The sequence below is a fragment of the Pipistrellus kuhlii genome, unplaced genomic scaffold, assembly GCF_014108245.1.
Source record: "Pipistrellus kuhlii isolate mPipKuh1 unplaced genomic scaffold, mPipKuh1.p scaffold_m20_p_4, whole genome shotgun sequence".
In the NCBI taxonomy this organism is placed as follows: Eukaryota; Metazoa; Chordata; class Mammalia; order Chiroptera; family Vespertilionidae; genus Pipistrellus; species Pipistrellus kuhlii.
The window spans coordinates 83,595,230-83,622,143 of NW_023425540.1; the positions used below are offsets into that span (position 1 = coordinate 83,595,230).

General features: G+C 55.9%; 1 protein-coding gene across 11 annotated transcripts in view; it reads right to left on the bottom strand.

Annotated features, from left to right (window-relative positions):
* Positions 1-12,473: 12,473 nt before the first annotated feature.
* Positions 12,474-26,914, bottom strand: part of CLEC16A (C-type lectin domain containing 16A) — a 225,113-nt gene continuing 210,672 nt past the window's right edge. For 9 of the 11 annotated variants that reach the window (XM_036411080.2, XM_036411076.2, XM_036411077.2 and 6 more), the window contains 2 exons: positions 25,766-25,927; positions 12,474-15,080 (listed from right to left, as the gene is read on the bottom strand). In XM_036411080.2, the coding sequence (XP_036266973.1) occupies positions 14,725-15,080; positions 25,766-25,927 (518 nt within the window). In that variant the 3' untranslated portion in view covers positions 12,474-14,724. Of the gene's footprint in view, positions 15,081-18,686; positions 18,811-25,765; positions 25,928-26,914 lie in introns of all 11 variants that reach the window. The other 2 variants (XM_036411086.2, XM_036411083.2) reach the window with 2 other exon arrangements.

The following is a 26,914-nucleotide window of genomic DNA, read 5'->3' on the forward strand; positions in this document are numbered from 1 at the left end:
TGCCCACCCAGCCTGGCCCCGGACAGCTGGCCGAAGCCCCAGCTGGGTGTCCTGTCTCATGGCCGGACAGGTGGCCGGATAGGCACTCCTGGATGCCAGACATGGAGACTCCAAGGCAGGAGGAAGTGGGGGCAGTGAGCAGTGACAGCTGGGTGCTCCGCTGGGGTCAAAGTACGCCATGCTCTCCCTGAGCCCTCCGGTTCCCAGAAGTGATGGGCAGACTTTCCACCGCGGGAGGTGCGCCTGTCTGCAACCTGGCCCCTCTCCTTCCCTTCCTCGCTTCCCCACTCCTTTCCTGTAAGGCCAGCCAGCCTCAGAGCGGGAAGCTGACTTCTCATATGCCCGCCGCCCCCTCCTCCCTGCACCCCACAGCAGGTCCAGGCAGAGATCGACACCTCCATGTGCTGAGCTGGGCTCAGAAGCCAGGAGTTTGGGGACACGCTGGGGCTTAGCTGAATCAGAGCCGGGTGGCCTTGGAGACTTGGACCTCCTGGGCTTGGTCTTCCCATCTCTGCAATGGGGATACACATGCCCACCTCTCGGGGTTGGTAAGAAGGAGAACTGCAAGTGAAGGTGCCATAAAAGTGCTAGTTACGGCAATGCCAGGGCTCACACCTGCCTTCAGGTCCAAGTGCTTCAGGCCGCTTCGTGCCAGCTGAAAGAGAAGCCGGATTTTGTCAGTTTGTGAAGCACCTCGGGATCCCCTGCAGACACCGCCCGGGCGGGTCTGGGTCCTGGCTCTGCCACTTGCTAGCCATGTGATGTGGGGCAAGCCCCTTGGCTTCTCTGAGGCTCCGTTCTGCATCTGCAACAGGCCTGTGACACAGCAGCCTGCCCGCCAATTTTCTATGCAAACAGTTTCTAAAATGAACAGTGGTACCCACGGGCTGGGATGTAGACTAGGGATAGGTGTGAAAAGGGCCCAGTGAGAGAAGTAGAACGTAAGGCAGCCATGAGCCCACCCAGGGGGTGTTAAGCTCAACTCAGCAGCGCCCCTTGTAGGAGGTTCTGGGTTACAGAAATGAGGCCCATGTGGCTGTGAAGGTGCCATAAAAGTGCTAGTGACCGTGACCCTCAGAGAAGTCAGAGTCAAGGGGAAGGGGTTAGAGGACTAAGTCCCACACAGGGGATCCGGCGAAGGGCCCAGGAAGACCTGTGCCTGGTGGGAACATCCAGGAAGGCTTCTGGGGAGAGGGGGGAGGGGGGTGCCTGAACTGGTCTCCAGGACTGACAGGTTGGACAGTGAGGGTGGAAGGGGAGGCATTCCAGGCAGGAGAATGAGCCCACCCACCCACTGTGTCTCCTCCCCTCTCCCCACAGGGCCCCGAGCCTGCCCACTTGGACCAGGATGGCCACCCTCTCCCTTACTCTGGTGTCTTCAGACTCCCTTCAATGGGGACACCCCCTTTCCCAGGGCGTGGGAGCCTCTGCCACATTCAGGCAGGACAGCTTGGGGGCACGGGGCCTGATGGGCTGGGCCCTCTTTCCCTGTAGGGTCCCGCTCTCCCTCCTTCAGTGTCACTGCTGACGGCCTGCAACACAGCAGCCTGCCGGCCAATTTTCTATGCAAACAATTTCTAAATGAACAAAACACAGGATTTAGTTTTCCAACGCCTGCAACTTGCTTTCCCCTTTAATGATGTATCGCAGGCATTTCCCCAGAGCAAGTGATATTCCAAATCACCATCTCAATGGCCAGGGGAGGGTCCGTGGTGCACAGACCACAATGAACTTAACCAAGTCTGTCATTTCAGCAAACATTTCTCGAGGCAGCTGAGGTGTGAACAGCCAAAAGAACAAGGCTCTGCGTTCTGATGCTGGCTCCACTAGAGCTGTGTGACTGGACAGGTTAACAAACCCACCTGTTTGCTCCGGCTTCTTGGAAGAGCTGCCTCTGCTCCCTTCATGGGGAGACTTCCTGGAGATCCTGTGTGTACAGCACGGAGCTAAGCACAGTGCCCCTTAGACAGACAGGGACTCTGGGGCAAGGGGTGGCAGTTGTGTTGTTTGAACCAGCCTTGGAAGTGGAGGGTTCTCACGTGACCACAGTTTGAGGCAGAGAAAGGGGAGGAGGGGGGAGGCACGGTGGCTGCCTCCTTCCCTCCCTGCCCTCCTGCAGAGAAAGCATCAAGCTTGATTGTCTCCAATTCTCAGAACCATCTAGGATGGGGCCAGGAGGGGCTTCAGGCACCGAGGACCTGGTGCCCTGGCCCCAGAATTGCTGCATTGGGCAAACCGTACTCTTGCCACCCTGAAGCACCACCATCTAATCTCCCCTCCCTGTGACCCCTCCCCCCCTTCCTCTGGGCTGGCATTGCCTCTCCCTGCACTCCCTTTTCATATGCAAATCAATGCCTCAGGGAGGCCGTGTAGACTGCCTGGTGAGGGCCATCCATGGACCCAGGATGGAGGCGCAGGCCCCACTCCAGAAGGAGAGCCAGGAGGCTCAGCCCAGGCCCTCCAGCTGCTCACATCCCAGTATCAACTCACCTCGTGGGAATCGCCAGCAGCCCCGCTCCCCAGAGTCCTCACCACAGGCTCCTTCCTCTGCCCCTCAGTTCCCACGCGCTCCCCAAGGATCTCCCAAGCCCACTCTCCTCCCCAGGCTGCTCAGCCCTGAGCCTCAGCTTCCTGCAGAATGGGGCCACTGAGAGGGCTAGAGGGCACCGCACAGGAGACTGGCGCCTCTGAGGGTCAATGCAGGTGGGATGAGGGCGATGGCGTAGGGTTCCCTCAGATGGGATGGGGACCAAATGAGGAAACGGCCTTGGCATCGTGCTTGGCCCCCTAGATGCTCATTGTCGTTACCATTACTTATTGGGGGTGGGGGTGGGGGTGCAGCTGATTGTGAGGTGATACCTGAGCACCCCAAAGATCAGTCCAGGACACCTCAACCCCAACCCCAAGGTCTCTAGGTGCCAGAAGCCCCTCCTTGTCCTGCCCCAGCCCCAGACTTGCCCAGACACCCCTTGCTGAGTGTTTCAGTCTTACTTCCCCCCAAAAGCCCTGATTCATTGTCTGCAGGCCTGGGGGGTAAGGGAGGGGGGGAGAGACAGTGTGTGTTGCAGGCCTGGGAGCAGGAAACATGACTCAGGGATTCTGTGAGGCTCCTTGGCACATTCTCATTGGAGAATGACTAAGTGGGTGTCACGGGCGTGCACTTTGCATGGTGGGGCGCCATTCCCTCACCCTTGACCTTGTTCTGACTCAGGGGCAGCCCCTCCTCCCCTCCCCGGGGGCCAGGCCCCTGCGCCCTGGCGCTGGGCGGCAGGTACCGAGTGTTTCATTCATTGATTCATTTCTCTCACTCGTCCATTCATTGCACTAGATCGATCACGGTGGCTCATTTGGGTGACTCATGAGCTGGTCCGGCCCTTCATTCATTAGTAATAAGTCCAGCCATCCTCTGTGGCCTGTCTTGCAGCTGCTGCCCTGCCAAGTGCGGCTTGTTCTGAAGCCCTCCCCGCGCCCAGGGAGAGGGCCGTTACCCCCGTTAGATGGAGGGGGACACTGAGGCACAGGAGGATTTGGATCAGGATTTGGATCAGGCCTATTTCTAGGCAAAATGTCACCGTCCCTTCTATCCCAGCTGCGCCTCCCTTGCTGGGTTGGGGACCCCCCTTCCGTGCTCCGTAACAGCCCGGGGGCACCCCAAGGCAGCTCCTGCGCCAGGTGCAAAGGTAACGGCGACTACATCAGCCTCCTGCCCAGACTGTGAGGGCGGGGACCTTGGTGTCTACCTGTGTCCCTCTCTCAGCACAGGTGCCTTCACTCTCAGCTCCTGAAGAACTGCCTCGTGAAGCCACCTGTCCTTGGAGGCCACACAAGGTCCCCAAACCCACATTCCAAGCCCTGCTGCCGGCCAGCGCCTTCCCTCGGTTCTCGAAGAATTCCCTGGCTTCCACGGTCCCCACTGCCGTCCCGGCACATGGGGTCTCCGTTCCTCCCCTTGTGGATCCCAGTGAAAAACTCAGCCCCCCATGAAGTCCTCAGAGTACACCGCACTCCCAGGAGAAATTTGAGATGGACAGGGCTACCCAGATTTGGAAGCGGGAGGGGGTTTGGTAGGGGTCGTGCCCGTGACTTCAGGCCAGCATCCACGGCAGGCTGGGAGCAGCAGTTTCTGGCAGAGGCCACTCAGGTGTGCGTCCTCCCCAAAGGTGGGACTTCTTGGGTGGGTCCCAAGGTCGGTTGTGAGCTCATCGCTGGTGGGGCAATGTGGCGTGTGTGCCTGTGACTGTGGCCGGCCGGACGTCTCACCAGGAAGGTTCCATGGGGCCCCGTGAGTTTGCTTTGGCCGATGCTCCAAGGGCTCACCAGCTGGAGGCCAGTTTTCACACGGATGTCTCCGCTGGAGGTGGCAGCAACCCAGGAGGCGGGGACCCCAGACCCTGCCCAGCCCGGCTCCCAGTTCTTTAGTTCTTTCCTGGACTTTCAGGTTCTCTCGAGAGACTTCCTCACCCGCCCTGGTCCCAGGATGCGGCCTGGGTTGGGAGGCAGAGTGCAGCCCCCTTTCATGGAGGGGATGGCCCTTCAGGGTCCTGCCTTCATACTGGTTCTCTGGTCCTTCTCATGTTCAGGCCCAAGGCCAAGTCTCCCGGCCCCACCTGAGGTCATGTCCCATCAGCCTGGGCTTCCCTCTTCATTGCTGGCCCCTGCAATTTACTTTTCTTCCTTCCTTCCTTTTCTTTCTTTATCTTCTTTCTCTTTCTCTTCTTTTTCTTCTTTCTCTTTTTTCTCTTCTTTCTCTTCTTCCTTTCTTCCCTTCTTTCTTCCTTCCTTCCTTCCTTCCTTTCTTCCTCTTCTTCCTTCCTTTCTTTTTTTGAGTTATCAATATATATTTTAAAATTAATTCTATTTATTGTATTTTATAATATTCCCCACCAGAGCTTCCCATGGCCCTTAGGATAACAACTGGGCTCCTGGAAACAGCCCCGCCAGTCCCACACGTGGCTCAGTTTGCACAGCTCCGGTAAGAATCAGTGTGTCCACCAACCAGATGAGAAACTGAGGCACAGATGGGAGTGGAAGGAACCCTGTCCGGTGTGGGGATGGAGGGGACGGGTGCATGGCATGGGGGTTCAGGGGATGGGGGCACCAGTGCGGGGGCGGATGGGATGGGGTGCCCAGCGTGAGGGGCGGAGGGAATGGGGTGCTCGGTGTGGGGGTGGAGGGGATGGGGTGCCCAGTGTGGGGGCGGATGGGATGGGGTGCCCGGCGTGAGGGGCGGAGGGAATGGGGTGCCCGGCGTGGGGGTGGAGGGGATGGGGTGCCCGGTGTGGAGGCAGAGGGGATAGGTGCCCGGTTTGGGGGATGGAGGGGATGGGGCGAAGGGGATGGGGTGCCCAGTGTGGGGGTGGAGGGGATGGGGCGAAGGGGATGGGGTGCCTGGTGTGGGGGGGAGGGGATGGGGTGCCTGGTGTGGGGGGGAGGGGATGGGGTGCCCAGTGTGGGGGTGGAGGGGATGGGGCGAAGGGGATGGGGTGCCCGGTGTGGGGGGGAGGGGATGGGGTGCCCGCTGTGGGGGGGAGGGGATGGGGTGCCCGGTATGAGGGGGTGGAGGGGATGGGGTGCCCGGTGTGGGGGGGAGGGGATGGGTGCCCGGTGTGGGGGGGAGGGGATGGGGTGCCTGGTATGTGGGGGAGGGGATGGGGTGCCCGGTGTGTGGGGGAGGGTATGGGGTGCCCGGTGTGGGGGGGAGGGTATGGGGTGACCGGTGTGGGGGGGAGGGGATGGGTGCCCGGTGTAGGGGCGGAGGGGATGGGGTGCCTGCCTGAGGCTGCCTGACCACTCCCTCCCTCCTGAGGAAGCAGACACGAGGCCTCTGGCACATGTGCCTGCAAGACAGTCCTGGGTGTGGCCCTTCCTTCTAGGAACAGGCTGACTGGAGGTTTCCTTCAAAGAAGTGGGCAAGGCCCTATCAGGCCGCCCTGAGGTTGAGCCAAGAACTCTGTTGTGGACTCACTCCGAGGGCCAGGCTACACCGGCCTCCAGATGGAAAGTTCCACGGGGCCCCGTGAGTTTGCTTTGGCCAATGCTCCACGGGGCTCCCTAGCTGGAGCTGAGAGCCTGGGGTCTAGGTCAGAGGGACCGGGTCCTGGTCCCTCCTCTGCCCTGTGACCTCAGGCAGGCTGCTCTCCCTTTCCGGTCCTCAGTTTGCCCACCTGTACAGTGGGTTATGATAAAGCATGGCTGGAGGGAGAGACCCACTCCATTGAGCATGGACATATCTTAGGTCAGTGGTTGGCAAACTGTGGCTTGCAAGCCACATGCGGCTCTTTGGCCCCTAAGTGTGGCTCTTCCACAAAATACCACGTGTAGGCATGCACGTACAGTGCGATTGAAACTTCATGGTTCATGCGCAGAAGTCAGTTTTCGGTTCTCAAAAGAAATTTCAATCATACTGTTGATATTTGGCTCTGTTGACTGATGAGTTTGCCGACCACTGGCCTAGGCCAACCTCTCTGGGCCTCAGCTTCCTCCTCTGTGAAATGGGTGAGGACGGGCAGACGAAAGGAGCCGATGCATACACAGTGCCCGGAGCGGGCGGGCGGCGGCAGGGCTGTGTTGGTGATAAGACGATGATAACCAGCCAGATGTGCACACCGCGGCACTGTCATCCTCCTTACTCAGGGCTGAACGTAGTCTCTCACACATCACCGCTCTGATTCAGGACTCTAGCATTTCAATTCCTCCTCACGCCATCCCCTTTCCCAGGGGTGACATCCTGTCGGGAGAGAGGTCTTCCCAGCTCTGGTGGCCCCTGGCTTCTGCCCAGCGGCGGTGCTTATTCTGGGCAGTGGGCTGCTCAGGTCTGGGTCCCCTTGGGTGAGGGAGACATCGCTGGGCCCCCCGATGCCCGGTTCCCCTCTCCTAGCAGGTGGGTGTGCCCCAGGCCTGGTGAGCCTGAGCAGAGGGGATGGTGTACCTGGGAGCTGAGACCCTCCAGGCCTGGCGGGATCCCCTGCTCTTCTCCTCTGTCGTCCTGTCCTGAGATGCGTGGGCCTCCCTCCGAAGGGAACGGGGTGACTGTGGCAGGCAGAGCCCCCGCACCCAAAGCTGGGCCCTGAGGAGTGAGCGCTGACCCTGCTGTTACTGCAGCACAACCTGGACACGGTCCCCAGGCCTCTGGCTGGATTCTGGGATTCGTGGGTCTGGGACATGCGACACCTCTGGCTTTGCTGCGGGCCCTTCGCAGGCTGGGGGCCTTGGGGTGGCACCGTCTCAGGCTCCGCTTGGCCTGCACAGCTCGCTGCTCACGGAGAAGCAGGGTCCGGGCTCGGCTGCTCTCAGGGGCGCCCCCTCCGTCCACTCTGTGCTTCCAGAGCCCCACACCCACCCTCTCTTCCTGGGCTGAGGCAGGGCTCCATGTGTCTCTGGTGACCACAAATCTGATCTCTTCTCATGATTTCTTTTAAAGGTTCTACATATAAGTGGGATCAGCAGTATTTCTCTTTCTGTCTGGCTTATTTTACTTAGCACAATGCCCTCCGGGTTTATTTCACCCTTTGCACTCCGCTGTCCCCTCTCAGGGGACATCGGAATTCTAGCATATCACTCGGATGTCCCCTCTCAGGGGACATGGCAGTTTATTAGTGATCACGGGGAATTGAGTTAATTCAACGCACGTGTCCACCGCAAAGTAGCGTCGAGTAGCTGGTAGCCAATGTCCAGAATGGTTCGGCGTGCAAAGGGTTCATTGTTGCACATGGCAGGAAGGTCTTCTTTTTAGGGCTGAATAACATCCCTTGTGTGTATGCACCAGGTCTTTATCCATCACCGGTTGAAGACTTTTGGGGTACATTGTTGTGAATGCTGTCTTGGGTTTCTTCGGATAAATGTCCAGAAATGGAATTGGTGGATCGCCTGGCAGTTCTAGTTTTAATTTTACCAGGAACCTCCATTCTGTTTTCTGTAGCGGCTGCACCATTCATCTTCCCATCAACAGTGCACAAGGGCTCCATTCTCTCCACATCCTCACCAGCACTTGCTGTTTGTTGTCTTTTTTTTTTTTTTTTGACAACCATTCTAATAGGTGTGAGGTGACATTTCACTGTGACTAATACTTGGAAAAGCGAATTTTAATTGCAAAGGACATTTCACAATGTTGCCACAAGTGAAACACAGCCTGGTTTGCCACAAATAGCAGGTAACAAACAAGTGCCACGAAGATAAAATCAAGCGTCAATTCTGGCTCCAGAGGTTGCCTGTTGAAGAAGGGGGAGTTGGGAGGGTGTGGGGGAGGTGTTTTTTTTTTTTTTTTTTTGCAAAAAAATGAAAGATCAGCAAATGCTTAAATGGCATTCAAGACCTCAGTCCCTCCATGTGCCCGGGCCTTGGTACCTGCTGTTCCCTTTGCACGGGACAGTTCCCCAGGTATCCACGGGGCTCCCTCCCTCGCCTCCTTCCATCTTTGCTCGAATGCCCTTTCTAAGCAGGACTTCCGACTTCCCATGACCTCCTTGCTTAGAACAGCAGCCCCTTTCTCCTCTCCTCTCTGGGCTCTGTGTGTATTTCCTGTGCACACAGCACTTCTTAGTCACTGCAGGGTTTCTGGATTTGTTTGTTTGTCGCCTGCCTCCCCTGCTGGGAGTTTGGCTCCAGGGGGCACAGAGCTTGGTTTGACTGCTCACTGCTGCCTCCCCCCCACAGTCCCCCATGCCTGCTTTACGGTTGGTGCTCCATGTGGAATAACGTGCAAATGATGAGAGAAGCGAGTTCTCTCCCCTGCTTGGGGCCTCTCAGGGGCTTTGCAGCCACCTTTTCTCAGAGGCAGACGTTACCTCAGGTGGGCAAAGGGTGCAATTCCCAAGGTATTCTGACAGTGACTGTCGTGCCCAGGTGGGTTGGCAGGAAGCTCAGCGTCAATAAGGTGCGGGAGATAAGCAGGTTCAAGAGAAGTCTGGAGACAGGGCGAGCCCCACGCAGTTCCTGCGAATTTGCTGGGCGGGGGAGGGGTGGGCGGAGGCCGGGTGCCCTGCTGGAGCAGCTGGGTTGGCGAGGAGCCTGCCTGCGTGAAGGAGCAGACGAAACGTGGTCTGGCCTTACCCAGGGATGAGGTGCTAGCACAGGCCACCACAGGGACGCACCCTGAAAACTTGATGCGGCGTGAAATGAGCTGGTCACCAAGCCACATACTGCGTGAGCCCACCTACAGGCGATGTCACAGGCAGACCCAAGACAGAGAGATGGGGGTGAGTGAGCGGGGAAGGCTGCTCAGTGGGCCCGGGATTGCCTCTTGGGGAGACAAGGATATCCTGAAACCAGATAGATACAACCCGATGAATGAACCTGAAGACACTTTAAAAATAATTAACTTCAGCTGAAACCGGTTTGGCTCAGTGGATAGAGCGTTCTGTGGACTCAGGGGTCCCGGGTTCCATTCCGGTCAAGGGTTTGTACCTTGTACTGGAGGGGAGTGTGCAGGAGGCAGCTGGTCAATGTTTCTCTCTCATTGATGTTTCTGGCTATCTCTCTCCCTTCCTCTCTGTGAAAAATCAATAAAAGATATTTTAAAAATAAATAAATAAATAAAAATAATTAACTTTGGTATGTGAATTTTATCCCAATTGAAAAAAGTAGGAAAAAGCTGATGGCAGAGCCGCCTCTCCTGTAGCAGGCTCCTCCCACTGGTGGTCCTGGGGTGAGCTGATGGGGTGCAAGGACACAGACTGGAATACTGAGTCCCAGAGTGAGCTGCTATTGCTCTCTGCCCAGCCCCCCCCCGCACCCCCCCCCCCCGCCCCTGGCTGAGAGAAAGCCTGGGTGGGTGCCAACACCGGCTGGTCTGCCTTTGGACAGGGCGGGGGCAGGCCTTGGCCCCGAGCCCATGCAGGTAATGAGATTTGCTGTTACTGTATTTACTTTTTGGTGTCTTTAGTTTCTGGCCAAGGAGAGAGGGTGGAATCACTGGTGACCTCTCCTTCACAAAGACAGGTCCACATCCGACCCTCAGTGCCCGGAGCAGGGTCTTTGCCGACGTGATGAAGTGAAGGATCTCAAGACAGAGGGGTCCTAATGCAATGGCCGGTGTCCTTGTAAGGGAAAGGGAGCTTGGCACAGAGGCACAGAGGGATGGAGGCCACGAAAGACAGAGGCAGAGAGCGGAGCGGTGCAGCCACAAGCCAAGGAAAGTCAGTCTCCCTGGGAGCCCAGAGGGAACTAGGAAACGGTCTATCTGGCCCCTGGAATTCAGACCTCTGGTCCCCAGAACTGAGGGAGAACAGCTTCCTGTTGTTCTCCACAGCAAGCGCCACCAGCTTTCAGTTTCCAGAGGGAAAGTGTCCCTTTTAGATGCAACTGATCCTCGGACAACACGGGTTCAAACTGCACGTCCAACTACACAAGGATTTTAGGGAATAAACACCGTAAATGCACAGGGTGGGGGGCCAAGGCAGGCTTACAGTGACGAGTAAGCGAAACACAGAATTTCTTCTTGTATTATTATTAATTACATCATTAATGTTTTCTATAGAACATGTAGACCTCCTTTTGCCCTATCCTATATTTCCTCTTAAGATTTTCTTAATCACACTTCCCTTCTAGCTGATTTACTGTAAGCAGACAGTATGTAACATACACATACGAACGATGTGTTCATCAACTGATTGCTATCGGCAGGCAGGCTTCCAGTCAACAGCAGGCTGTCTGTCGGCCACATTTTTGGGGAGTGAAAGTGATACTCGGGTGTTCAACTCTCTGGGGGTCAGGGTACCCAGACCCACTGCTCTTCCAGGATCCCTTGCACCCTGAATGTGTAAGGCAGTCAGGCATCGAGGAAGTGACCTTCCTGGGTGTGTAGGTGGCACATCCAACTGTCCGGAGGGAAGTCAGGCTGAGCTGCGGCGTGTGGCCAGAGGGGGAACGGTGGAGGGCCGGGGGTGTGAAGGCCACTCGGGTGGCAGAGCCTGTGGCCTGTGGCAGGCTGGGAGGCCCCACGCTGTCCCCGACCAGACACTTGAGCACATTTGCAGGAAAGCCCGAGTGTTCCCAGCCAGTGATTCAGATCCGCCTTCCTTTGGGGAAGAGCACTTGACAGGGAGGTTTTTTCCCACCGCCCTGAAGTGCGGGGAGGAGAGGGAAGGGGGTTCCCAGCAGACGGCCAGTGGGAAAGACATCTTCCCTGTGCAGGACTCAGGGTCACTTGCAGGAGGGACGCTGCCCACCCTCCCCTGGCCCCCACCTCCGGGTGCCACCAGAGGATGCCTGGACAGGCGTGCTGGCCCCTCCCTCCAGGACAGAACCCCGAACGCTTGCCAGTCACTGGATGGGTCCCTGGGGAAGCCCTGGGCTGCTTCCACGCTCTGGACGCCCCTGAAGAAAGCCGGCATTACCCAAGAGCTGGAGGCAGAAGAGGAAAAGCCAGTGCTTGCCGAGCACATGTGTCCACACTGGGCAGGAACTTCCACCTGGCTCCAGCTCAGGGTCTCGCTGCCCGGGTCCGGGGAGCGCATGGTTCTGACACCAATCCCACCTCACCTCCTTCTTCCTGCAAACAGCCTGGGCACACGCGGCCCAGCAGCCCCTCAGCCCTGGGGCTGTCTCCTCACAGCTGAGGCCCCTGGTCCGGGCTGCCTCCCACCTTCTCCACGGTACTCTTCAGTTTTCTACACTAAAGCCACCGTGACATAGGAGTGCCATGTCCCCGCCAGGCATGGCTGCCGCCGGGACGGGCAAGGCTGCAGCCAGACTGGCCCAGCACTGGGTCCCCAGCAGGCCCTGGTGCAGAGCAGAATCCAGCCTCAACCCAGGGGCTCCAGCCCCTTTAAGGCCCTGGGCTGGGAGAGGAAGGGAACCCCGCTGGGGGCAAATGGGAGACTGAACCCCAGGGCCCCCTGCCCTCCTGAAGCAGCCTCTGCCTCAGCCTGTGGTATGAGGTGGGCAGGTGGGTGGTGCCCCGTTCACTTTGGACTCAATTCAGGGTGTACCTCAAGGCCCAGAAGGCCCGGCGTTTCTGGGCAAGGTTTCAGCTGCAGCGTCAGGAGTTGCCGTGAGAACCCATTTCCAGGAAGCTCCAGAGCTCACGCTGGAGCAGGTCCTGGCTCTGGAAGGAGCCCGCCTCCGCACGAACTTCCCGATGCCTGGCCCTGGGCTTCCCCCGCCCAGCAGCACGTGGAAGCCACACGCGGAGGCTGCCTGCACCTGCCTGGGGAGGTCGGCTGTTAGCAGCACCTTCCCACAGGTGCACCCCTGAGGCGCGATGGCCCGCAGGTGAGGGTCACAGTGTGGACCAGGCTCACTGCCCCGGCGGGGAGCGGGGGAGGTGGTACTTTCTGCATGGAACCTGATGCACCTGCGTTTCCCCAGCTCTGGGCAGGAACGGCCCTGCCCCTCTTTTAGGAACTGGAGGGCCACCTGGCCAGAGTGGGGCTGCTCAGCCCTCTGACAGCTGTGACAGGCTGAGGGTCAGTCAGCAGAGAACCTGCCTTTTGCCTGCGTGGCCGCCCGGCCACAGACACGAAGCAGCAGCCACGTTCTGGTAGCTCTTTCGCGTTTATTGCCAAGTAACAATTTACAAGGAAGTTCCAGTTTTCATTTCCACCCTGCTGTGCGGTGCCCAAGAAGCATGAGTCACCCTGGTGAGCAGGTACTTCCCTGAAAGGGTCCCTCAGCCCAGAAGCGTGAGTGTTTCCTGACCCTGCTCCTCCTTGGGACAAACTTATTTACATATTTTCAGTTCGGAGGAACATTAGGAACCCTTACAGTTTATGCCCAGTGTCAACGTGACTGAAATATTTCTCATTTATTGCATCTAGAAAAGATGAGGATCCGTTCAGCCCGTGCCTTAGATCTTGGAGATCGCTCGTGTCCGCGAAGGGTGCGTTTCTTCATTCGCCCTCAGACGCGGGGCAGGTGCTTGGGTGGGAAGCTGCCTCCTGCAGAGCACAGGGCAGGGCAGGCCTGGCGGAGGGGGCTGAGAGCGGAGGACTGTTGGGGCGGGAGGACCCTCCTGCCCGCCTCTCCCTGGGATGGGGCATCTGTCCCACCTTCTCACTGTGGCTCTGGGATGGTCCCCTGCTCCTCCCCTGCCGAGACCTTCTCCGTCAGTGCCAGAGGCCACGAAACCACCAGGAACCCCTGGATTCCGGACAGCAGGCGGTGGTCCCAGCTCCACCTGGGAAGTCACTTGGTTTCAGTTCTACTGCCTGAGTCATTGGAAAACCAGAAGTGCACGGCCTGGGATGGGATGTTCCTATGCACAAGCAGCTCACGCAGGACCCGTGGCTGGCTGCTGGAGAAGGCGTACCACCGGCCCTGCTCCCCGCGGACTGTCTTCTCCTCCCGTCCACCTGGCTCTGCGGGTGGCCGTGGCTTGTCCCTCTTGCCAGGGCCCCGAACTTCAGCCTAAATGAGTCCTTTCTTTGTTGAAGATTGGTGGGCACAGCTGCCTGGAGGGCTTCTGACTGGCACCACTCCCGTCCCCAGCAGAACTGTCTCCTCCAGACCCTGCTGTGGTGGCTGGATTTGAGGGAGGCGGAGAGGACCCCATCCTCTAACAGGTGGGTGGTGAGCAGGCTGAGTATCTGGAGGCCACGGGGGGGGGGGGGGCCCAACACCGGGAGGCAAGCTGCGGAAGGTCCCAGCACGCAGAGTGGGGAGGGTTGCTTAGCTGTGCCAAGCAGGAACTTTGGCTGCTTTACTGGATCGGGGAGAACTGGCCCTCGCACCCCTGGCCCAAAGGGCGGGCGTTCATTTACAAACAAGCTGTGTTTTGGCGGTGGCAGCAGAGGAAGGGTACACAGGGTCCAGCAGGCGATGTAGGTGCTGCTGCCACGCCTTTGCTCTCATCACAGCCAGTGGGGGCTTCGCGGTCCCCAGTGGTTCTTTCTTAGGCAAACAGATGGGACAGCTGAAGGGGATGCTGGGTAACTGTCCTGCTTGCTTTTGGGCCAGAGACCAGGAACGGGTGGCGAGCCAGGAGCTGACTGCAGGTAACGTGAGGCCCCTGGGCTGCTGGCAGGGAAACCCCTCCCTCTCTTCTCCCTGTGTACCCGAGAATACACGTATCTCCCTTATTTTGTTTAAAAAATACTCTAAACTTTCCAGGAAGGTACTTATCATCCCACAGGCCTGCAGAGTTAGTGAGTAATAAAGAAATAAGAATCACTTAAGAAAATGAAGAACGCCAGACTGAGAACTCTAAACCAAAACACTGGGAAGTTCAGGGGAAAACAAAAGTGAAAACTTAACAGTAATCTTACACTTTTTACATGACATTAAACCTTAGCACTGAGGATTTTTTTGGACTTTTCAACAAAATAGGTGCTTTTAAAATAAATGCTTTCCACCTGCTGCCAAAAGTGGAAATAAATACCCAAAGGAGATGTTTATCGAAGTTCGCTTTTCTGCAAATTTCTACCTATGGTGACCTCGTCCGCTTCTTCTGTGCACACTGGGATGCACGGAAGAGCTGTGAGCTGCGCAGGGCCGGCTGATGGGAGGGGTGATGGTGGTGGGTCCTGCCACCCAGGCTGGGGGCGCGGAGACCAGGAAACCAGCCACTTCCCGAGGCGCCGCCTCAGCCCTCTAGGTCTGCTGGGGCGTCTCCATGGGTCCCAGCTGCTCTCGAAGTGGAAAGTGAAAGAGGAATTCAAATGGAGTCAAGGAGCACAGGGGGTGGTGGAGATGGTCACAGCGACGATGCTCCCAGTGTGTCTTTGGAGTCAGTGGCCTGGGTCCCCATCGGCGGAGCCACACCCACACAGGGAGGCTGCGCGGCTCAGACTAGTGCTCAGCGGGGCCTGCTGGCTCCGGATGCGCAGTCTCCTCACCTGGGGTCCCCGTGCCCTCGGCGGCGAGTGTGGGTGGTGGGGGGATGCCTGCCAGGGTATGGAGGCTGTCGGGGTCCACAGGCGGGACGAGGGTCAGCGACTCCACGCTCAGCGCGTCGGCCGTGTCCTCGCAGAGCAGGGAGATGGCGGGCTGCTGGGCCGGGGTGAGGCTGGGGGACAGGCTGACCGTCTCCACATCCACGCTCTTGGCCAGGCTCTTGCAGGGCCTGGCGTCTGCTTCCATTTCGTTGACGATCACCAACTGGTCGGGAAGGTTAGGCTGCGGCTGTTCCAGAGTCACGGCGTCATCTGGGTGGGGGGAAACATAGGGACACTTAGCTCCGAGACCTTCTGCTCTGCAGGCACCCTCTGCCCCCGTCCTGGACAAAGGCCCAGGGGGATCTGGGCGGGAGACGGTGGTGTGGAGGGAACAGCTTGCTCCGCTGCTCCTCCTGGGGGCACAGAAGCTGGTGAATCCAGTCTGACCCAGGCCCGGGGGAATCTGTAAGGGCCCAGGGCTACCCTCACTAGTGATGCAAAGGAAAAGTGAGGGACTTGTGCAAAAACCAAGGGGTGGATGGTGGGAGCCCAGTTCCTGGATGCCCAGGGAATGGCCCGGGGGCTGTATGGATGCACCAGGCTTGGCCCACCTGCCTGATGATAAACATACGTGAAGGGAGGAAATGGACTTGGGGTGCTTATCACTGCATGCTATTTCTAGAGTCTAATTTGGTGACTTTTACCAAAAAAGGAAACTCACTGCAATATTTAAAAAAAAAAAGGGGGGGGGGGGGGACAGAGAAGGGAATTCTCCCATCCAAGTACTAACCAGGCCCGACCCTGCTTAGCTTCCGAGATCAGACGAGATCGGGCGCGTTCAGGGTGGTATGGCCGTAGACTAGAGAGAAGGGAATTCTATCGAATGTTTTAACTTGCAAAGCTGGGACTGCTGTCTCCTGTTCCTTCTTGAAGTGCTGAGTTAGCACTCACAAAGGGACTGTGATCGCCCGGGCCATACAGGTCCCCACAGAGAGAAACCAAATCAGAAGGAAGGGGAGGATCTGCCCATACAGTTATTTTCAGAGCGGCAATTTCTTTTCTGGGTGCTTTTCAAAACACTGGCTTAGGTCACAGACAGATGGCCTCATTTGCTTTCCATGACAGACCTGCCTGGACAGACACGCCGGTTGTGACTGGAGGACATGGTGGAAAACATCTTCTAGGATGTCACATGCCCGTCATTGGAAAGCGTTGGTAAGAAGGCTGTGAGCATCTCGCTTGGAAAGCAAATTGCTATGTGTATGGACCGTGGGGCTGAGGAGCCATTGGCTGGAGGTGCTGGTGACAGTGTGTGGGCCATGGGTCTGGGCCCTGGGAATGGTGGTAGACATTCTTTTGTCCAATGCGATTCTAGTTTGGTTTTTTTTTTCTTATAAGTTAAGCCAAAACAAAAGAGAATTGCCAACACTGAGCAACAGAATGGAAAAACCAAGAGCAAAATAAAACCACAGGGCACACAGCATGGGTAAAGGAGAGAGAGGATGAGGAGCCCCATTGGGAGAGGAAGTGCAAGCAACAGATTGAGCCTCCACAGCACACGCCAGGGTTTCTTCCCACGAGACTCTCAGGCAAGATGAGCACTACAGGTCCCAGTTAAATTTCTTTACAGGCCCCCCCCCCCCCCTTTTTTTTAAAGCAAAATAAGGCCAGAGAAAGCCACTGCGTGGGACTTTGGGCCTGTCCTCACTCCTGGAGGGTGGCACTGTGGGCATTAGTGGAAAAAGTGACTCGAGCAGGGGTGACCTGAGACAGAATGGTGAACACCCCACACACATTCTGGTTTCTCTGAATTTCTGCGACTTCGCTTCATCCCGTTAAGAACGGAGGTGGTGATGGGCTGACCCGGCACGACCTGCCTGTCACTCACCAGGACGTGTGGCTGAGAGGGGGCTCACCTGCCCCGTGGCCACACCTGGTTTCACATGAGTGGGTGCGTGTCCGTGAGCCTCGTGCACGTGGGTACACATGCAAGTCGAGCTGCTGATAGGACAGCTGAGAAACGACTAATTCTCCAAGTAGCACTTTTGTGTCATCTGGAGACAGAGCTGCAAAGCATTTCCTTCATTTTTCTCAAAACTTCTATGTCAGAGTTTCCTCTCTGCCCGTCCACATTTGCAGGCAGGTATTCAAAAAAGCTGGCAATGCTCTCTCCTTGATCCCTAATGGGGTTTTTGGTGATGAGAAAAATCAAGGATTTGCGAGAGTTGCCATCAGATATGTTAGAAAACAAACCAACCGACAAACAGCATCCTGTACATAACCCTGGTCACTTCTTTAGGAAAAGAACTCACACTTTCATTAAAGAGATGGGTTTCCCCCATAAAAATAGCCTGCTTGTTTTTTGTTTTGAGTAAGATCTGAAACATGTCTTCATTACATTATTAAATTATTCAGGGCCCACCTGACTAACCCAGAATAAACTCCTCCTCTCAGGATCCTTAACCACACTTTTTGCCCTCTATGGTAATATTTACAGGTTCCAGGGATTAGAACATGGGTGTGTATTTTAGGGGCCACCATCAATCTATATTGGGACCCTAAAAAAAGCTTTCAGTTTTTTGGAGCTACAGTTCCTCATCAGTAAGAGGAGGACAATGACCTTCATTGCCATGGCTGTTTAACTGTATTTTCCATGTAAAACATGTTTCCAGGGTCACATAAATTAGCCTGTTTTTTTTTTTTTTTCCCTACTTTACTGTTATTGTTAAACTAAGAACTGCTTCTTAATGTGACCTTCACACTTATCCACTGGGAAGGGGACTTTGCAGGCTTCACCAGGGGAACACAGCCCAGCGAGGACATGTTTTCTGGTCAAGTGCTGAGCTGCAGAGGTTACTGAGTTGGGGTTTATGAGGTTTAAGGCCACAGGTTGGGACCTGGCCCAGGAAGTGTGGGATCTGGAGGACATTCTGGCTTCCTGGCCGGCGGCAGGGGAGACGACTGGAGGCCGGAGTGGGAAATCCCGGATGTCCAGGCTTCCATGAGTGATGCTTGGCCTCCCCGTGGCTCTGCCCCAAGCTGACCATCACATCCCTGGCCGGCACCCCCAGAAGCTGGTCTCCGGCGTTGGGGCAGGGGCCTGGCTGACCCTTGCCGAGTGTGTTACAGTTCCCAGTAAGAACGTGGGTTTGATGTGCTCGTCTGGAATAGGTGGCCCTGAGTGAGGCGGGGGAGAAAAGAGCAGCACAGCAAGCCAGAGGGCAAAGCTCAGGGGAAGCAGCTTTTAAACACAAAAGAAGGCAGGAGGCTCCTGACTGGCAGGCGCAGCTGCCAAGAGGGAGGGCGCATGTGGGAAACCCCGAGGAAGCACCGAGGGAGAAGGCCCCCAGACCACCCTCGCCACTATCCAGAGCGGAACTGTAAGAGGGGGATGTTGGAGTTACAACCATTGGTGTGTTTGTAACTTCCGGCCTTTGACTGGAATGTGATGGAAACCATCACTTAGGTTTGAGCAAGACCAGGATAAAATGAAAAGGAAAAAAAAGCTGACTTACTGCTTGCTTATTGCAAAATCTACCACCAACCCTGTGGCCTCAACTGGGGCTGCCCTGGGAAGGCCGGGCCTGTGCCACACCTGGCCTGGCCTGCGTGGTGTTGCCTGGCAGGGCGTTGTTTCCAGGCTGCGGGGTCTGGTGCGGAAGGGGAAAGAGCCAGGGAATTTGATCCTCAGGTGAGATGAGGCCACAAAGGGAGGGGGCTCCAGGGAAGGTGAGGAAATGCCCACTCTGAAGGAGCTCCAGGTCCCCACTTGTCCTGGGAGCCCAGGCTGGCTCGCTTGCCGAGCAGAGCCCGCTGACTGCAAATGCGGCGGGCGAGGGGCGTCGTGGGCCGCGGAGGCTAGCGGAGGAGACCTGCCTGCATGGACTGTGCCAGAGTTGCCGTGACAGCTGCCGTTCGAAGCACTAAACCCAGTGGCCGCCGTGACTGTCGGCCTCCGACAGGCTGAACACTCGCCGGCGTCCTTTCCTGCCACTCCTGACTAGAGGGAAACACAGCAACAGATCATTGAAAGCCTTTAACAACAGGACAGAAAGGTGACACGGAGAGGGGCGCAGAGCAGAGACGAACACTGAGCATCGATGAGTGTGCAAGGGGCGGGGCAGTGCCCAGGGGTGCTGTGACAGCTGGGGCGTGGGGCGCAGCCCCCCATGCAGGTAAGACAGCCCCACTCTGTCCCTCCAGGACGAGGTGGTGTAGGGGCTCAATCGGGGTAAGGACAGCGAAGGTTCTGTCCTGTTGGGATGGAGAGAGTGGGGCCATCGGCGTCATCTGGTCTTGGTGAGAGGCCAGGGGCCCGTCAGTTTCAATGCAAACCAGCAGGTAAGAGGTGACCCCTGCATCCGAGGGAGGCTCTGAGGAGGGAAGGCTGTGTGGTTGGAGGATCGGAGCCAAACCAGCTGGTGAAACAAGCAGATTTCTGACCCACTGATGAGGCCGATGGCCCTCAGTGTCAGCACCCGAGAGCCGATAGCCGCTCTGTGAGTCCTAGAAAGGCCTCGGGGCAAGGTGCTCCGAGACATCCTCCCCGGCCTCGGTGACACTCTCCAGGCAACGCTCTAGTGACGAACCTTTGGAAACCAGGACTGAACCATGGCAGGAAGATCTGAGACCTGGTGCCAAGAGGCCCGAGGGTTGGTTCTAACCGGCTGAAACAAAAATGTTAGGAGCATCTCATTGGGAAGGAAGGAACCGTCATTTGAGACAAACTTGGGATTACGGCAAAGCTTGAAATCAAGACCACAGAACACAAGGCGAAGGTACCTAATGCCACTAAAATATAAGCTTAAAATGGTTAAAATGGTACATTTTATGTTACTTATATCTTATCCCAATTTTTAAAAAATGTCGTGGAGAAAACTGGGGAGAAAAGACAATATCTTTGATTCAGGTTTCTGTCTGTAAAAGTTCTGCCTGACTGAGCTCAGTGACATGCAGGGCAGTGACATGCAGGTCAGTCTTGGGCTGTCTGGCTCTAAGTTGGGCCAAATGGGACTATGTCCTGGGGTGAAGGTCGTATGTTTGTACAATCACCCTAGGGAGAGGTGAGGATGGGGAGGGAGGCCCAGCAGCGCAGTACCCTGCCCCTGTCAAGCTCCAGACAGGAACCAAATTATCTTTCTTTCTGTAAACCTTGGGGAAACGTCATAGTGGCCACAACTCATAATTCTGTGGGCCTTAGGAATGGACATCAGAAGAGCAGGCTGACCCAGCCTGTGGGGCTCAGTGGTTGAGCATAGACCTATGAATCAAGAGGTCATGGTTTGATTCCTGGTCAGGGCACATGCCTGGGTTTCCTGCTTAATCCCCAGTGGCGGGTATGCAGGAGGCAGTTGATAGATAATTCTCTCTCACCATTAATGTTCTTATCTCTCGCTCATTCCCCTTCCTCTCTGAAATAAATTATATATATATATATATATATTTTTTTTTTTTTAAAGAAAAGAGCAGGTTGGTCTTAGCTCTGACTTAATTAAAAAATTTATATATTATTGATTTTTTTTTTTTTTTTTTTGCAGAGAGGAAGGGAGAGAGATAGAGAGTTAGAAACATCAATGAGAGAGGAACATCGATCAGCTCCCTACTGCACACCCCCCACTGGGGATGTGCCTGCAACCAAGGTACATGCCCTTGACCGGAGTTGAACCTGGGACCCTTCAGTCTGCAGGCCAATGCTCTATCCACTGAGCCAAATCGGTTTCGGCCTGACTTAATTTTTTTAACAAATGATTTTCCTTCCTCCTCAAAGTAGCTCACTCAGAAAACATGTGAAAGATTATGTGTGCATTTGTGTGTATGTGTATACATGTAGTGTATCTATCATCATGTGTATGTACAGGTGTAACTCAGCAAATATTTTTTTTTTAAAATTTATTTTTATTGATTTCAGAGAGGAAGAGATAGAAACATCATTGATGAGAGAATCATTGATTGGCTGCCTCCTGTACACTCCCCACTGAGGATCAAGCCAGCAACCCGGCCATATGCTCCAACCAGGAATCAAAGGGTGACTTTCTGGTTCATAGGTCTACATTCAACCACTGAGCCATACCGCCAGGCTCAGCAAATATTTCTACAGAATTCCTACTGGTCTTACATTTGGTTCCAAAATTGGGTCTATTTTCTCTTTCCTGCCATATGTTCTCTGCAATTTCAGTTTCTCAAAACCATAAATGTTTAAGGAAAAAATGTGCTGACTCCAACCCTGTAATTTTCTCACTGGGGAATGAGCGGAGGCCTATCAGGCCAGCTCTTGGGGACGAGTGGGCGACAAGAGGCTGGGTTCCTGGATGCTCCCCTGTGCAGGGCGCCAGCTCTCCCCAGAAAGACCTGAAGATCTCAAAGCACTTTAAAAACAGTGGGAACAGGCCAACTCCTGTGTGAGATAGTAAAACCGGACAGTAAAGTCCCCTCTGCAGACCTTTAACAGGCACATAATTGAAGATGGAAATAAAATCCCTCGCCCCAACTCTTTCTGGTTGGCTACTTTAGTTACTAGGGAATTCAGCTTTGATTATGCCTTCGATCTGGAGTGTCTCTTGGCCGTGATTTGAGGGTCAGTATTTGCTAGAGCCAATCACACCCACCCAGTCTCTGGTGTGCAATGGCTTCTGGGCAACTGGGTCCCTTGGGAGGAGCCCTCTGCCAGTGCTGGGCCATAGGCTTCAGCCATGATGGGCATGGGGACTGTTCCTCAAAACCAGGCCCCCCCAGCCTGAGTTTAGGAGGGCAGAATTTACAGGCAGGGAGATGGGGACAGGAATTAACCTGTCTCCTGGCAGATTCTGGGCTCTTTGTGTGTGAGATGCAGGCCACCTTCCACACGGAGCCCCGGCCCGGTGAGCCCTCACCCTTTGGCTTTCCGCTCCAGTGCGGCCTCCTCCAGGAGCCTCTGGCCCTCCTACAGCTGCTCAGCTTTCGGAGCTCCCTGCACGTTTCCTTTGTTTGTTGTAGCTTGTAACTGGACACTTATCTGTGTGGTTGTCCGATGGACTGTCGGCTCCCGGGCTAGCCTGTGCATGCCACCCTTTGTTATCCTGTATCCCTGTGCCTGCAGTAGGAGGGACTCAACAAATCTGTCTGTTTAGAGAAAGTTAATACAATGGAGGTGGGGAGCCATGGCAGAGGCAGAAAAGATGCAGAGGGAGTGGTACTGAAGGCCCCGGGGAAGCAGAGAAAAATCTGCATTTGGGATAAACCTGTTCTCTTTCACACTCAGACAGGAAACATAAGGTCCCCTGGCCTGGACACAGGACAGAGGCAGAAACACAATCGGGTATCAGGATGGTTTCATGCCCTCATTTAAGGACAAAGCCATTTGGGCTGACAGAGATATGGCTATCTGGGGTCTACTTTGCTGCTGATTTGGGGGACCACCAGGCTTTTCCCAACAAGGGTCGCATAACCCAGCCTCTGCTGACTGGGGCGCAGTTTCCTGGCTCCCTGTGGACGGGCTGTACTTTTCATTTGGCTCTGTGCACACTGGAAGGAGAGGTGTGTGCACCTCATGGGCTGTCCTCAACCAGGACCCAAACCTAGGTCCCGAGTCTCTGCAACACCCTTAAAGGTATACCCGAGACCGACCAAGGAACCCTGACTCTGCCGGGCTGTGTTAGAAGGTAGAGCGTGAGTTGGGAGTTGCCAAGGCGAGGGCTCCCCAGCTCACTTGCAGCGGCATCTAGACCAAGCTGCACGGCCTTTCTGAGCCCTGTGTTTTCAGCTGTGCAATGAGAGGTGGGATTCGATGCGGGGTTGTCTGTGAAGCACTTCTGAGCAAGGGCCTGCCACGAGGGGCTGCTGTGGACACCATGCAGCAGCGTACACAGAGAAGGCTGGGCCATGTCGGTGGCTGAGATGGTGTGAGGCTCACCCTGGCTTTATGGGTCTCCTTGCACAATTCCAGATTTCAAAACCATGGAGCAGAGACACGGGGAGCTGGGCCTGTCTCATTCCCTGGTGGCCAGCATCTCTCATGTGCTTCCCCAACCAAACACCTGACCGAGCAAGGCGTGGCTCCAGGAGCAGAGGAGCCACTGGAGTTGCTGATTCGGCTGCAGGGGACTTGGCCGCTGCTCTCCACACTGGGGACTTCCTGGACTCGGGTGCTCTGAAAACAGGGCTAGGAATGCTTCTAATTCAGCACTGTGCCCTCAAAAGCCACTTTGAGGACTAGTGGCCTCTTGGCTGGGCTGCGGGGAAACCCTGGCCCACCCCTGCCCACTGGCCCCCGAAGGATGCGGCCTCTGCTAGACTGTGGCCAGGCCCTGTGGGTGTAGAGTCTGCTGAGCAGGCAACACAGGCCCAGCCTTTCCAAATCAGACGCCTCAACACTGGCCACCATTCCAGGCTGACTTCAAATGAGGAAACTGGCCAAAGAGCACCCGCCCCACCAGAACCTTCTCCCCTCTTCCGTCCTTGGCTCCCCATCCAGCGCGGCTCGGTAAAACATGGCTCAGTAAGGTACCAGGCAGATGCAGGGACCCTCTGGACAGACCTGGCCCTGTAGGGACATGGGAACCCAGGTGCTGTCCTCTGGAAGGATCTGGGAGGCGGTGGGCTGGCCTGGAAGTTTGGCATTGCGAGGCAAGGGAACGGTGGTCCTCCCGAACCTGCCGCCCTGGCTCATGGCCTGGGACAGAGCTGACACCTGTGGCTGGCAACTGTGATAGGCAGTGGATCTTATGCTCTGACGCTCTCTTTCCAGGGACCAACAGGTGGGTCCTGGAGTGAGAGTGAAGCACAAGCTGCCCAGTGGGCTGGCCCCTCACCAAGAGGGGAGCTATTTCAGTGTCTGCAGAGATGGGGACAGGCAGGCTGGCCTTAGCTTTCACTGTCAGGCAGCATAACAAATAGGGACTCACACACCGGCCCCGCAGGCCTGCTGGGGATGCCCCAAACAGGAGCAGACACCCAGGAGGGTCTGACAATCAGTTATTGACTGGAACTGCCTGGCTACCCGACAGCCAGGCTAACGGCCCCTGCATTTCTGAGACAAAAAGACATGTTGTTGGCACCATGCAGGGGATAATGGGGGTAGGGATGGAGGGGCTGAGGGAGACCAAAAAAATGAATGTGTGCACCGTGGACCTGAGCCTCGGTAGGGGAGGAGGGGGAAGGCGCTGAGCTGAAGCCCCGGGCCTGTTCAAGGAAACATCTGCATACATGGCCCAATTTTGATAATGTGTCTCCTTGCTGGTTTCAGTTTTAGGCAGAGAAGTGTAAGGCTCATTTGTTAGCTTCACTGTTGGCTGTGCCTCCTTAAAAATGAAAGAGAGGTGGACCTACCTACACCAGGATGAGACCTTTCATCCTAAATGTAACATTAGGTATGCATGTGTTTGGGTGCACACAACACAGACAGAAACACACACAGGCGGGCAGCACGTGGGTGCAACACAAGCACACAGATGCACAACCCTGCACCTCGGCCCCAGAGCCAGCATGAGGCCAGGCTTCAGATGGGCTGGGGTGCTCTTGGCTTCTGGAGGAAGCTCTGTCTGAATTTCCCTGCTCGGATGTGCAGCCAGTCTTAAACGGGCTCAGAAATAGCTCAAAGAGCTGTCATCTCCCCAGCTGGGGCACAGAGAGGGGAGGTGCTGAGCAGAAGAGGGTCTGAGTGAGGTGGCTTGAGGGTGACCTTGCTGCCTGGGCCTCATGAATGTTTTTTAAATATATATATTTTATTGATTTCAGAGAGGAAGGGAGAGGGAGAGAGAAACATCAATGATGAGAGAGAATCACTGATCAGCTGCCTCTGCACGCCCCACACTGGGGATCTAGCCTGCAACCTGCGCATGTGCCCTGACGGGGAATCAAACATGACTTCCTGGTTCATAGGTTGATGCCCAACCACTGAGCAACACCAGCTGGACATAGGCCTCATGAATATTAAGGAGATGGAGGTAATGGATGCTCGTGGGAGGAGGGTAGGGATACAGGTGTTCCTGAGTCACAGGCACAAAGGCCATGCTGGCTTATCCCTTTGCTAGGGGCCGCAAGAGCTAAATAGCCTAGAGAGAGGTATGGACACCCACGGAGACCTCTGCCCCTGGAGTGGAGGCAACAGAGGCTCACACCTGCACATCGCTTTGCCCTGACCCGTTAATCTACAGTTTAGCAAGAGTTACATCAGGGGCCCCTGAAGTAGGAAGGTGAGGGCTCTAGATGGGACCTTGCAGGAACAGGCAAGGACACCAAGGGTCCCCAAATGGGGTGTGGAGCACACACACTCTCAAGGCCATCGCTGCCACCCCAGCGTGGGCCCTGTCCTCCGGCTGCATTTTGAGGCCATACTGTTTAAGAAACAAGCCTGGGTTCACACACAGTGCAGGGAGGCGCTCATGTGTGAGGGCTCAGGGCAACTGAAAACACGGGTTGGGGGCACACCCACTCCCATGTCCCTTTCTGGGCTCCCTGCTCACGAGGTCTGACTGTGACACTTGTGTAAGTGACAGGAGGTGAGATATGACTGGGACATCCTGACTGACTCTCAAACGGGCAGCAGGTGCACCCATGGTCTCAGATGACTGCACTACACCAAACACTCAAAGAGGAAACAGGTATGTCATAAAGGAAAAGCAATTAGGAGGGACGTGATTCTTTTGCCAGCCTTCAAACAACTGTGTCTGGAAGGCCCCTCCTGTGACCCCCACGATTTTGGAGGCAATGAGGAATGGGTTTAGGCTCGGCCTGCCTCTGGTCCTTCTCCTGCAGCTCTGTGGTCAGGGACAGCCTTTCAGTGGACCAGCCTGCAAAGGGGGTGAACCCTACCCTGCAGGGAGCGCAATCAGCCAGCCCGTGGGCAGCGCTGTTAGAGAGCACGGAACCCCTAAGTGATAGGGACCCAAACAAGGTGGTGAGGCGCTGGGTGTCATGGTCTTGCGTTGAGGAATCACAGGTTCCCCGAACACCCCCGCACTGCGTCACTGGGCCAATACCTGATGGGCTCTGGGCAACAGAGGAGGTGGACGAGGAGCTGGCACCTCCTGAGTCGCAGTGGCTGGTGCTCCCGCTGCCGCTGGGGCTCCCGCTGGCAGATGGTGAGGGCGACGACAGGGATGGTGAGCTGTGCTGGTTTATGCACTGGGCCACGGCAAAGCCTGTAAGACAAGGGAGGGTGACGTGATCAAGCAGGAGGAAACCAGCCGACCTAGTGGGAGGGGTCCCAACTATGTGTGGGACTCTCTAGGGTAGGGGTGTCGAACTCAATCAGAGAAGGGGCCAAAATCTAAAATCCAGCCTAAATCGCGGGCTGAATGGTTTACTGAACAGTCATAAACTGTCATTGTGATGGAAACGCAGCGGAGTGCAGCGATGCCACATTGCAAGGCCTGGCGGGACGGATTTGGCCCGCGGGCCTTGTGTTTGACACATGTGCTCTAGGGCCATAGTCTGCAAACTGAGGCTCTTTGGCCCTTTGAGTGTGGCTCTTCCTCAAAATACCACGGCCTGGGCGAGTCTATTTTGAAGAAGTGGCATTAGAAGAAGTTAAATTAAAAAAATCTCAAAAGAAATTTCCATCGTACTGTTGATATTTGGCTCTGTTGACTAATGAGTTTGCCAACCACTGCTCTAGGGCAAGCCCCCCCCTCAAAGGTGGGGCAGGGCCTTTATGTGAAGGCCTCGCTAACCAATCCAAACCCAGCTCCTTGAAGGTCCGGGTCAGCTCCCCAGCTGGAGCAGGGCTGTGAGCTGTAACTCGAAGAGCTTGACCTGGTTCAGCGGCATCCTGGAGGAGGTCACACAGGGATGTGGACCTTTGCTAATGCGCCAGTGCTACCAAAGGCAGGGCACCAGACCCAAACTCAGATGCCACACTGGATGGGAGGGGAGAGCCCCCAACACACCCATGCCATAGAAGTGGCTCTGCTCTAGCAGGTCTAATGGATTGGATGTGGGAGCTATGAAAGCCCTGGTGACAAGCCACCAATTACAGTCATGCACCGCAAAAGGACGTTTTGGTCAACAATGACAGTCCCATAAGAGTATAAGTAGCGCCTAGACAGCGGCTGAGCGGTGACCTATGAACCAAGAGGTCATGGTCTGATTCCTGGTCAAGGCACATGCCTGGGTTGTGGGCTTGATCC